Genomic DNA, 12,869 nt, shown 5'->3' with positions numbered 1-12,869 from the left:
ACGAGTCGTACTTAATAGTAGAAGGATTTTGTAGAAATGTGTAATATTCAATACTTCAGCAACAATGAGAAATGTCTCGCCATCTTTTATAAATCTTTTCCATTCAACCATCCTCACAAAAAAATAATATTCACCACTCTGTTACATTGTTTTTCTCTAAGTAAGTTCAGGTCAAAATACTTAAATGTACAAAAATGAAATACAAATTTGGAAAAAGCAGAAGTGGAAATGCAAATTGTCACTTATTATTTACAATTGTGAATTAATTACACTCTTCTGTTATTTTAAGGTCCCTTGCATACTTTTCATTTTGGATAATCAAACAGAGTTATTTGCAATTGGGAGTTATCATCAGGCTCTGGTGAATACTTTCTGATGAAAGCCCTTCTCCACCAAATCTCAAATGCTTTCTGAATATTAGGACAGTCATCTCCTTTATTAAGAAATCTATCAAACCAATTGAGTAACAAAACTTGCTGTTGGAATAAAGGTAGTGTTAGTATAGTTTGGCTCAGTCCATCCTCAACCAATTTCTTATCAACACCTCTAGAAGCTCTCTTCATCCATCCGAAATCTTCATACAAAGCTTCTAACCATGTCGACAACAAGGAAAATCGAATTTCTTTCGGCACCAATATGTGTCCCCTTCCAATCCCAATACACAGTTGTGCTGTGATTTTACTGATCTCATAGCGATAAAAAGTTTGAACTTCCGAATGAAGTGCAGCAAGTTCTTTCTGTTCTGCCCATATTTTCACGAATTCTTCGCCCATCTTTTTGCCGATCAAAATGTCAACGATCCACTGAATATTGTCAGCTTCACGAGCTATTTCGCTTATTAAAACCCCTCGATCCGGCCTCTCACATGTATCTCTTGCTTCAGACAGGCATAGGACAAGAGAACTGATGCACCTGTGGCAAAGATGATAGAGCGTGTCTTTAGAAACATCAAGTTTGCTGCTATCATTAAATGCATTATCTTTAAGCAATTTAGATAGCATTGATTTCATTTCCCTACGAGCTTTGTCATCTTTAGCTTGTAGAACACCACTAAGAAGGTTTGTGAAGATGTCATCAGCTGTCTCAGCAGTAGATGGACTTGATGTTACTCTTAGAAGAACATCGGGCATAGAGTCATGAAGCTGCAGATGACCTAATTGAGATATGATTTCCTGCTGTTCATCCTCAGTCCATGGAATAGCTTCCAAATATTCCAGACATGACATAACCCCAAGGTCAAACATGATAGCTGCTGATACCTGCAAAAAGATATTAAAATCAATAACAAGTCTCTGTCTAATGTCTAGAAATCAAAAAACAAGACCAAATGAAAAGAAAAAGATATAGAAATGAATATTAAGGAGCCTATTGAAATTTGAAATTATCATACATACTTCCTCTGTCCCTAAATATCGGACTCAAGAAATTTTACTGTCCCTTTTTATAGGATGCCCTTCAAATTTTAACATGCAATTTCTTTACCAATTTTTTTTTTTTTTAGTTCATATACACTCTCAGTGTAAAACGTTCTTACACCATTAATCTATCGTAACTGCCAGATCATTAGAAACGTTCCGACTTTTATCATAATCACTACTAAAGTCACACATAATACCACTGATTATTCTACCTCTTTAAACTATAGTGTAAAGCGTTCTTACACCATTAATCTATAGTGTAAAGGTTTTTAAACTAACAGTGCATGGAAATTAAACTCATCAAAATACCACTGATTATTCTACCTCATTTTAATGCAATATAAATTAAAGTTTTTCATCCTTCAAAAAATAAAAATTAAAGTTTCTCATAAAAGGCAATCTTGTAAAAAAAAATTCTATAGTATTACTATCAGTTTTCTTAATTCTTCTAATCCAATCAACATACTCTAATATTTAGGAAACAAGTATTCAATAAGTACCCTGCACAATGTCATGCTTACTATGCGTTAACAACATCTTCATATTACCAAAACTATGGGTAATGAAGGAAATGGAGAGGAACCTAACTCCCCTAGGTTATGGTACATAACAATTATGGAATGAGGACAAATTAGGAAGAAATTCACCACAAGGCCAACTAAGCACATGAGGTTAGCTTAATTAATATTTAGAATGTGGAAAACATTAATCATCAATCACTCACTATAGATTATACTTATCACAATCAGTTAATTACCTAGTACACAAAAATAAATTGTGTTCAAAACAAGTCACTAGTCTAAGTCAAAATCATTCATCATTGCTACTAAGGGTTTGTTTGGCTAGACATATTTTTGAGCTTATAAGCTCATATGACTAAAACAGAACTACTCAGTAGCCGTCATTTTCTCATGAGCTTAGAGCGTTTTTTGATAAGCTAATTCAAGTAGCTTATAACTTCTCATTTTTCTCTCTCCATTTTACCCCTATCATCTTACTTGAAAAAAATTTAAATATTATATTTTTGTTCATTTGATATTTATAAGCTAGTTCAAGCGCCAATTTTATCAAACACTACAAATTTAATCGGCTACCTTATCCTCAGCTATACGTTAATTTATCAACTATCTGCTATAATATAACCTCATCCGCTACTAACTATGAGTATTAATTAATATAGAAAATCAATTCAATTAAGGTATCAAGATCAACATTAGCATAAATAACTAAAAATAAAATACCTTGAGCAAGTTCAAAACTTTAGAAACACCAGCATCAGCCATAAACCTCAACCTGTTCTTAAGATCAACACAATGCATCAAAACAACAGCTTCAACGTAGACATCAACATCATCACAATCACTAATCTCAACAGAATGCACCATTCCATTCCCATTCCCACACCCACGAAGCTTCTCCTCGAAAAATCTACTCTTCTCAGCAAGTACACTCTTCTTCACATCCATCGAAACCCTAATCCCTTCTTTCCCAACCACCGTTAACTTGACATCACCGCCGGTGAAATTGGCTTCTTGTAGAAGCTTGTTGACCCGATCTTGCATTTTGCGGCGGTTGTCGTCGGAGAGAGGGGTTTGATTGGAGGAGATCATGTCGAAGAGGGATTGGGATTGGGATTGAGGTTTGGATGATGGTGGTGGTGGTGGAGAAGGGAAGGTTCTGGAAGGAGAGAAAGATGAGAAGGATGGGTCTGAGATGAAACCATGTTTAAGCATTGTTGATACTTGTTGTTTTGATTTTGATGAATTTTCACCACCCATTGAAGAATGTGTGATTGGAATTTGAAGGAAGAAGAAATTGAGTGACAGTGTAAAAATGCTGCTACTACATTCTTGAGTTTGAGCAAAGCAAGATTAGTAGGTAAGAGAATCCAAGAAGACAACTTGCTTTTAACAACACTCTTAAGTTTATCCTTTAGTTATGGTTATATTTGGTCATCAAACAAAGAAATCTATTAAAAAAAAATTAATTCTAGATTTAACCAACAAATGACATAAGAGCACAAATTATTCTCCGCAACATTTATTTCAACCGAAAATGTCGATATTATTAGAATGAATATTTGAATAGTAAAATGTTCATTTTAACAACCGATTTTATGGTGTAGTTGGTTGTAGATTGTTAAATTTAGAGATAATGATCTTACTTCTCTTTTTATTTAATGGTGTAGATTATGTGATAACTTTAAGCTGACTATAAAAAAACATGTTGAATTATATTTATATACCTTTAATGTTTTAAGATGTGTGATTTAGTTGGTTATTTCACGCAAATATACAATTTTGATATTTAAGATACTCTTTTTAGAATGAAATATAAAAAAAAAATGATAGTTGAAAAATTGATGTAAGTGAACTAAATTCTTAATCACGCAATAACATTTCAAGTATCATTTAGTTTATATTACATTTTCGAGGGAGTATTTAATTATATTTATATACTCTTTTTGTCTTAAAATTCAAACATATGCGGTATGCCAAATTAAAAGTTTCATGTTACTACCTCCGTCCCTAATTATAAGACCCTTTTGAGAATTTTTCTTGTCCCTTTTTATAAGACCCTTTTGCTATTTCCAACTACATTAATTATTTCTTTACATACATGCCCCTATTTATTATACATCTTTTTCTTCAATCAACAATAAATAACATGTTGAAAATATAAACCAACCCTCTCTCTTAAAGGATAAAATTGTAAAAACAATAGCAATTACAAACATATTTAATACAAATATCCACTATCTTAATTCCCGTTATTTTTTCAAAAGGGTCCTATAATTAGGGACGGAGGTAGTATGTTATAATAATGTGAAACTAAACTACTAACAAACAAAGAAAACACACCTGTTTTTCGGTGTAAGATCATTACTTCCATGTGCTGATGCGCACACACATGCGACCTACCCTACCTTCTCATCTCACTACACTAATGTTATTTTAATGGCGGAAATAAAATTGGTAGTGATGAGCACAGTACCTCATTATCGGGGTTCGTCAAACACAGATATTGAGGTTAAAAGCAATTTTAAATTAGACTTTACATGTATGAAATAAAAATAAAAATAAAAATGTTTTTTTTTTCTCTATAAAAATAGGAAAAAGAGAAATTATCATTATTAAGGATAATTATAGATATCTGAGTCCCTTAAAATTAAAATACCATTGAATTCACACCTAATTAATAAATAAAATGATAAATGATTATTTGTAATATCACACTATACATAAAATATAAATCAGATATTTATTTGTGGAAAATGGCTTAGTTTTTTATTTTTCAATTTTAAGGAGGTGGAATTTTGTTGATAGCTAGAAACAATTTTGATAACATTAGACATGTATAACATATGAAAATCAATTACTATGTCAAAGTACATATTTGTTGAGACGTTCTTTTAGGTATGAAGTCACCATGAAGGGCTACGTCTTGGTTGCTTAGGTCTTGTTTATTACAATTGAAGAGGGTGTCAGTGACTATGCAAAAACACTAAAGCCAAACTATCAAAAGATAAACTGAATATTTTCTTTAAAAAAAAAAAAGATAAACTGAATATTTCTTAATTTTCTTTGATGGAAAATGAATTGAATAGTCACAAATTGAATTGAACATTGTGGTATATATAGAACAGTCAAAACTGAAGTTGAAATAACTAACCACCAAGGAATAAACAAATAACTAACTTATAGAAAAGAGTCTGATTAACTAATTAACTAACTAACTGTGTACAACTAATTGTAACAAATAGTAAATTTACATAACAATGACATAATGTAATAATGAATGAGATAGTATGCAGCTAAGGCTACATCAGGGCAAGATATAGTGTGATACACCACTTACCTATCAATCTTCTATATCAACTGGAATTCTAAAGGAGGTCTAAATCATTATCAATGAGAGGAGTTGATTCCATAGGAATAAGAACAGATTTTTATGAAGTAAACTTTCTTTGCCCATTAGGTGAAATTCTTTGGATGATTTAACTATTTCCAAGATAAATAAATACTTTAAAATACTAGTTGCATTTTAAGATACTTAAAACAAAGTTGTTTGAGTTTCAAAGAATGTGGTTGACATCTTCACAAAGACACTAGTTGAATTCTAAAAGATTTGATTTGTTTGTGCATATATATAGAATAAGGTTTGGTTTTGTATTTTTTAAGTTCAAACATTATTTTGTAAAAAAGTGAAGTTGCAACATGATTTCTTTTATTCAATGCAACCTACCTTATTTTGATCTTATATAAAATAAAGATTGCGTTTTTTTTTAATCAAGTTGAATATCATGCTTCATTTGCAATCCTCCATTTTCAATTTTAGCATTCAATTGACTCATTTGTGATTATTCTCAATTTATTTCAGACTCACACTCCTTATTTGCTCAAACCGCGCTTGTCAATCTCTAATTCACCGTAACATTTGCCAGAAACTCTAATTTGAATGTATTTTCCTTTCTTCCACACCAGACAGTTTCGCTATCAGCTCTGCTGTCATGGTGCATTCGACTCGATTCAGGTCTCGCTGCAAGTTCCAGCTCCAGTCATGCACACTTCTTGCTTGAATTCTTTTTTGCGCTACCGATCCAGGAATTTGTGACGAGCTTATTTATTACCTTCTGCTAATTGTTCTATATTTGAATTTTGGCAGAAGCAGACTTCTGCAATTTGCATAAGAGTCTCGTTCTCTGGTTTTAAGACCTTTTTATTACGTTATAGGTTTCTTACTCAATTTTGTACTGTAAATACGATTTTGCGTCATGTTTATACATTGCTTCCTATAAGTTTGTAAGAAATTTAGCTCAGTTAGTGATTTATAGCACTACTTTTACCTTACAAGTTGATCCTGGATTTTGAAATAGTTTTTCTTTTCTCCTCGTGGTTATGAAACTATCTTAGCTGCATGATTTTGTTCCTTATCTTAATTTCAAGCATTTATAATTCGGTAAGATAGAAGGAATCCAAAATATCACAGTTGTTGTGTGTATGAGATTTCCCACTTTGTCAACAGGTTAAAAAAAGACAGAAGGAATCATTCAACTTATTTATTTAATACAATTTTTTTTCTTTCTGTCTCTACACTTGTTTAATCTAAATGAGTCGTCAAACTCAAATAAATTCCATTTCTTTATAATAGCAATTGTTTTGCTTGGTCCATTATTTGTTAATTACTTGGTCAGCACGCATAACTATCACTTCATGCACCTTGCTTCCCAAGGTCCACTCTCCCCTGCAGGCACCAAACTCAAAGTTATCAATATATAATCACAAATCCATTCATCTATTTCTCATAAACCTCTTTAGCCCACAACACAATTCAACCAAAAATGAAGAGAGAGGGCAAGCAACATGGTATGGTGAGGACATATCGGATCCTTCCTAACCCGACACCCGGTACTCGATTCATCACCCGGTTCGATTCCCCTCCAACTGCTGGACTCTTCACAAAAGTCCCTTCCAAGCCCACCAATCATTCCAAATTCACCGGCAAATGCGGCACGCCACAGTGCTCCGGCTGCCGCCTCCATCCGGTCTCCAAGTCAAAGAACAAATCCAAAGGTAATCACAAGCATTTTAGGGTCATGGAACAACCGGACTCGAATCTTACTGGGTTGTCCGCGACCGGGACTTTAAACAATCTTTCTGATTTCTACATGGATGATGATGATGACGATGATGATGATGATGTGGAAGATGAACGTGTTGACCATGTTGGTTTTAATGTAAATTATTCGTGCACTCTAGATGAAGAAGTGGGGATTCCAATGACAGTAGAACAAGTTACAGAAGAAAAATATGAAGATGATTGGTGTTTGGTAGAATGTTGTTCTTGATTTGATGATATCGTTTCAATGAGTGAAGGTTACCATTATTCCTTTGGGTTTGAAATTTACCATTGCCTAAAAAGAGAGGAAAGATTCAAAATTAATGTTCTTGCTTATCCGCTTGCCAATATTAAGGATAAGAAATTGGAATTTGTTCATACTCCCTCCATTTCAAAATACAAACAAAATTTACTTTTTAGGTTCATTCATTTAATGATGTATGTGGTTCATATGGACCACATACATCATTAAATGAAGGGTTAATTAAGTTTTTAGTCCCTATAAATATTCACAGTTTTGTTTTTAGTCCCTATAAAATAAAATCACACTTTTTAGTCCCTGTGACATTTTCCTTAAGCATTTTAGGGACCAAAAATGTTGATGGAAATTTTTTATAGGGACTAAAAATGCTAATGGAAAAATTTTATAGGGACTAAAAATGATGATGGAAAATTTTATAAGGACTAAAAAGTGTGATTTTATTTTATAGGGACTAAAAACAAAATTCTGAATATTTACAGGGACCATTTACTTAATTAACCCTTAAATGAATGAACCTAAAAAGTGAATTTTGCTTATATTTTGAAACGGATGGAGTATTATTTGTTGTTGTGGAAATAAAATTATGCTTTCAAATAAACTACCTATGTATGCACGGGTTCGCCCATTTTTCCTTATTAGTTAAGTTTGATATTATATTAAGGTAGGAAATTTAGATTTTTTTTTTTTTTTACAAACACAAATCGATATTCATTTATTCGAATTGATAAAGTACATCAGATACAATAACATGTTCAACATCTTTCAAAACTTAAAGGGTGAATCTATGAATAAATTCTTAACATCCAAGTTAATATACAACATCAAAATGTCTACAAATAATATGATAATATATAAGTCACTGAAGTACCCATGTTTCTGGATCTACAATGTTGACGTCCACATCATTGATTGAATTTGTAATTGATTGAAGCCGAATTTTCTAAAGAACACCGCAACAAAACATGAAATCGAACAACAGACGACGAACAACACAACACCACACTTAGACGACGAAGTCACGAAAAAACACAAGAAAAAACTTGATTCAGGTCCAAGGATGATATACACTTCATTATGAGAATAACTTATGCTACTTACATAAGATTTTATGTGAAATTCTCATGGTGTGTCAATCTGTTGACCCAAAATGGGTTTTGTACAATGCTTCCGAAGTTTTGATGGTATCGTCTGGCTCCTAGTATATATTTATTCGGCTAACTTACTGAATCCTCTTGACAGTATTTTTCCCACATTGGACTGGTAGGAGGTATTTGGCAGTTTGACTACAAATATATATGCATGAAATGATTTTCACTCACATACCCAAGACACATGAGTCAGTCTGGCTCTGTTGGTGCACCTTGTAGCAGAAAAAATGTTTTAGAGTACCAATTGCTAGTCAGTATAAATACAACATGTTTGTATTTTTGTGCCAAAAGAAATCCCATATCAAGTATAATCATCCATCTATTCCAAGTGCTGGACTGATATATTCCTGCTGGAGTCAGAGAGTACTTGATCTCACTCAATCGTTTTTGCGATCCAAACTGTTGGAGATAGCGCTCCTTGTTCTTGTTTACCTCAATCGTAAATCTCAGCTTGTGTGCTTCACATCAAACTCATGCAATCATCTCATCTCGAGAAGTAAACTTTCTATGAGTCATTAAATTTAGGATCGACAACTTAGGTCCTACGTTTGGCTTCACATCAACCATAATTGAATCAGAGTAAACAATTCAAGAAAACAAAGTTGTTTCAGTAAAATCCAGGTTCGAGTCCTAGAGTTCGAGCATCATATTTGAATGGTTCGAACTCTAAAACTCGGTACGGCGGTACGTATTTTTTTATGTGAATGAAACGAAAACAGTAAGAAATCAAATGAAGAAAGTTTTGGAGTCACATTATCTTTCCATTCAGCGCAATGAGGTGTGTTTGAACTCCCTTGATGCTTTGATTGTGTGTTGGAAGTAAGATTTCACAAAAAGATGGAGGGTTTTTGGAGGGTTTGGAGTAGAGGGAAGAAACAGTTAATGAATGTGTGTGCTGTCTGTGTCTGAAGGTCCATATAAATATTCTTATGTTTTTAGACCACTTACAATGGCCTATTGAATCCCAAATTCAATAGGTTGAAGCCATTGCAGTGCCTTGTTGAATATCATGCAGAGGAAAGAGAGGATGAAAAAATTAAACAAGTTGAAATCCTGTGCGAACTGCCACGTGGCCGCGCGGGAATGGCCGAAAATGGCGCGTGTACGTCACGCGCCGACAAGAGCAAGTGGGGAACAGTTCACGCGGTGAGAGAAAGGGAAGGGATTAAGAAATTGCCACGTGGCTTGCTACGATTGGCTGCTTGGATTTTTATCTTCTTAATAATTTGGACTCAATTATTTCATTGCAAATAATTTTTTTTTTTTTTACCAAAATTCGTGATTTTTTTTTCTCTATAAATAGAGACTTGGATCATTTCATTTGGACACAGAAAAAAAATTGAGTTTTTCACTCTCTTAATCTCATTATTAGTCTTTCTTTTAAAGTTTTAGTCTTTGATTAGTGAAATGGATCCCAATAACAATCAATTCAACACCCAAAATTCTTCTGATTACCCATTTAGCTACCAAAATCCCAACAATTATCAACACCCAAATCAATTTCTCAACCAACATCCTCAAAACCCAAATCAATTTCCCAACCAATATCCTCAAAACCCAAATCAATTTCTCAACCAAAATCCTCAAAACATGCCTAATTTTGGTTTTGCCTCAAATTTCAATCACCCATCCTCTGTTCCAAACAACTTTCATCCATATTCTAGATCTATGATGGGATATCCATCTCAAACACCCCCATTTAATGGTTATATGCCGATGATGAATGAAAATTTTCAGAGTGTTGGAGAAATGACAAGAGACAATGAAGTCACTCCAGAGGATACAACTCCTAAGAGCAAAAAAAACCCCCAACCATCATGGAACACTGAACAAAATTTGGTGTTAATTAGTGGGTGGATAAAATATGGAACATCCAGTGTTGTCGGGAGAAACCAGACAAGTGAAGCATATTGGGGTAAAATTACTGAGTATTGTAATGAGCATTGCTCATTCGATTCTCCACGCGATGTCATTGCATGCCGAAACCGTTTTAATTATATGAGCAAATTAATAAATAAATGGGTTGGTGCTTATGATACCGCTAAGCGTCAGCAAGCAAGCGGTTGGTCGGAAGAATGGTAAATTTACTTTAAAGGAAGAATGGCGCGCTCTTCGTGATCAACCACGTTATGGCAGTCAAGTAGGAGGCAGTCAAGTGGGAGGAAATGTTGGCTCAGGTAGTAGTGGATCTAAGAGATCTCACGAGGACTCTGTAGGATCTAGTGCTCGTCCAATGGGAAGGGAGGCAGCTAAAAAAAAAGGAAAAAAGAAAAGCAATGACGCTGGCTTGAAGGAGGTGGAAAACGAGTGGGTTCAATTCAAAGAAATGAAGGTGCAAGAGATGGAACAATTTAAAGAGTACACCGAAAAAATGGAAAAGTACACCGCAGTGCAACAAGAGAAAAACAGATTGAAGAAAATGGACTTGTACATGAAGTTAAGTTCTCAAGAGCATCTCGATGACAGGAAAAAAAATGTTGGAAAACTTGGAGCGTGAGCTGTTTGGAAATTAATTTCACTAATATTTGTTTGTATTCGGTCAAAATTGTCAGTGTTGTCTAGTCCCCAATGTTTACTTTAAATAATTGTCAGTGCTGTCTAGTCTTCAATGTTGCTTTAAATAATTGTCAGTGTTGTTTAGTCCTCAATGTTGCTTTAAATAATTGTCAGTGTTGCTTTAAATAATTTGTCTCGTGACTTTACTATGCTTTACTATGCTTTTACTATGCTTTAAATAATTTGTCCCGTGACTTTATTATGCTTTACTATGCTTTTACTATGCTTTAAATAATTTGTCCCGTGACTTTACTATGCTTTCATAGCCCATGGTATTCCTCACTGGTATTCATAGCCCATGGTATTCCTCACTGGTATTGCTTCAACTATTTTCTTATATATAGGGACTTGAATAACATTCATATCTACTTCCAAACCTATTTGCCACTTGAATATTGTTTAAACTATTTCCTTTCTCAAATTACATTCATATCTACTTCCAAACACTATCAATGGATCCTTTTGGTTTTGATATGAAAGCCTACTTCCAAAAACGTGATGCTGAAGACACTTATATGGTCAACCGATTTATTCAGCGTCGAAAAAAACTAGAGGAAGGTAGTGGATCAGGTAATGGATCTGGTAGAAGAAAATATTTAAATAGAGATCATGCAGCAGCTAACCAAAGACTCATTGACGACTACTTTGCCAATGAGCCTACATATGACGATGCAATGTTTCGTCGTCGGTTTCGGATGCAAAAACATGTTTTCCTTCGAATCGTTGGAGACCTTTCAAGTAGTGATAACTACTTCACCCAACGAGTTGATGCCACCAACAAAGAAGGTATATCACCCTTAGCAAAATGTACCACAGCAATGCGAATGTTAGCATATGGTGTGGCAGCAGATGCGGTCGATGAATACATCAAAATAGGAGGAACTACAGCATCGGAGTGCTTACGTAGATTCTGTAAAGGAATCATACGATTGTATGAGCATGTGTACTTGAGAGCACCAACCCAAGATGACCTTCAAAGAATACTCCATGTTAGTGAAATGCGGGGGTTCCCAGGGATGATCGGGAGTATTGACTGCATGCACTGGGAGTGGAAAAATTGTCCTAAAGCATGGGAAGGTCAATTTACTAGGGGGGATAAGGGAACCACCACAGTTATTCTTGAAGCAGTTGCATCTCATGATCTATGGATCTGACATGCCTTTTTTGGATGTCCAGGAACGTTGAACGATATCAACGTTCTAGATCGATCACCGGTGTTTGATGATGTGGAACAGGGAAAGACTCCAAGGGTGAATTTCTTTGTGAATCAACGTCCCTATAATATGACATACTATCTAGCTGATGGTATCTACCCTTCTTATCCAACTTTCGTCAAATCAATTAGACTTCCTCAAAGTGAACCCGATAAGTTATTTGCAAAACAACAGGAGAGCTGTCGAAAGGACATCGAACGTGCTTTTGGAGTGCTTCAAGCTCGATTTAAAATCATCCGTGAACCAGCTCGCTTGTGGGACATAGCCGATTTGGGTATCATCATGAGGACATGCATCATATTACATAATATGATTGTTGAAGATGAAAGAGATACATATGCTCAACGTTGGACCGATTTTGAGCAATCTGAGGGAAGTGAATCTAGTACACCGCAACCATACTCGACCGAGGTGTTACCCACCTTTGCAAATCATGTGCGTGCTAGATCCGAGTTGCGTGATCCAAATGTTCATCACGAATTGCACGCAGATCTCGTGAAGCACATATGGACAAAGTTTGGAATGTTTCGTGATTGAAGATGATTTGTATCAGACTAAATAAATTAGTTGTGTTTTGTGTGCTTGTTTGTTGTCTTGCATTTTAAGCTATTTGTGTGTCGCGTGCTTAGTTTGTTGTATTGCATTTTAAGTT

The 12,869-nt window shown here is 34.5% G+C and overlaps 2 protein-coding genes across 2 annotated transcripts; one reads left to right on the top strand and one right to left on the bottom strand.

The window, feature by feature from the left end:
• Positions 1 to 54: 54 nt before the first annotated feature.
• Positions 55 to 3,333, bottom strand: LOC146930520 (BTB/POZ domain-containing protein). Its single transcript, XM_085702028.1, has 2 exons — positions 2,660 to 3,333; positions 55 to 1,259 (listed from the first exon to the last, which is right to left on the bottom strand). The coding sequence occupies exons 1-2, from the start codon at positions 3,194 to 3,196 to the stop codon at positions 306 to 308; spliced, it is 1,491 nt and encodes a 496-aa protein (XP_085558154.1). The 5' UTR covers positions 3,197 to 3,333; the 3' UTR covers positions 55 to 305.
• Positions 3,334 to 6,650: 3,317 nt separating this feature from the next.
• Positions 6,651 to 7,504, top strand: LOC146930519 (histone-lysine N-methyltransferase trithorax-like protein). The gene has a single exon (XM_085702027.1). It carries the CDS (start codon positions 6,760 to 6,762, stop codon positions 7,264 to 7,266), a length of 507 nt encoding a protein of 168 aa, XP_085558153.1. The 5' UTR covers positions 6,651 to 6,759; the 3' UTR covers positions 7,267 to 7,504.
• Positions 7,505 to 12,869: the final 5,365 nt, after the last annotated feature.

Source organism: Medicago sativa, chromosome 4 (genome assembly GCF_051527215.1).
Source record: "Medicago sativa cultivar Bolivia chromosome 4, Bolivia_mono, whole genome shotgun sequence".
NCBI classification, from domain to species: Eukaryota; Viridiplantae; Streptophyta; class Magnoliopsida; order Fabales; family Fabaceae; genus Medicago; species Medicago sativa.
This window is presented reverse-complemented; position numbering and strand designations above follow the sequence as displayed.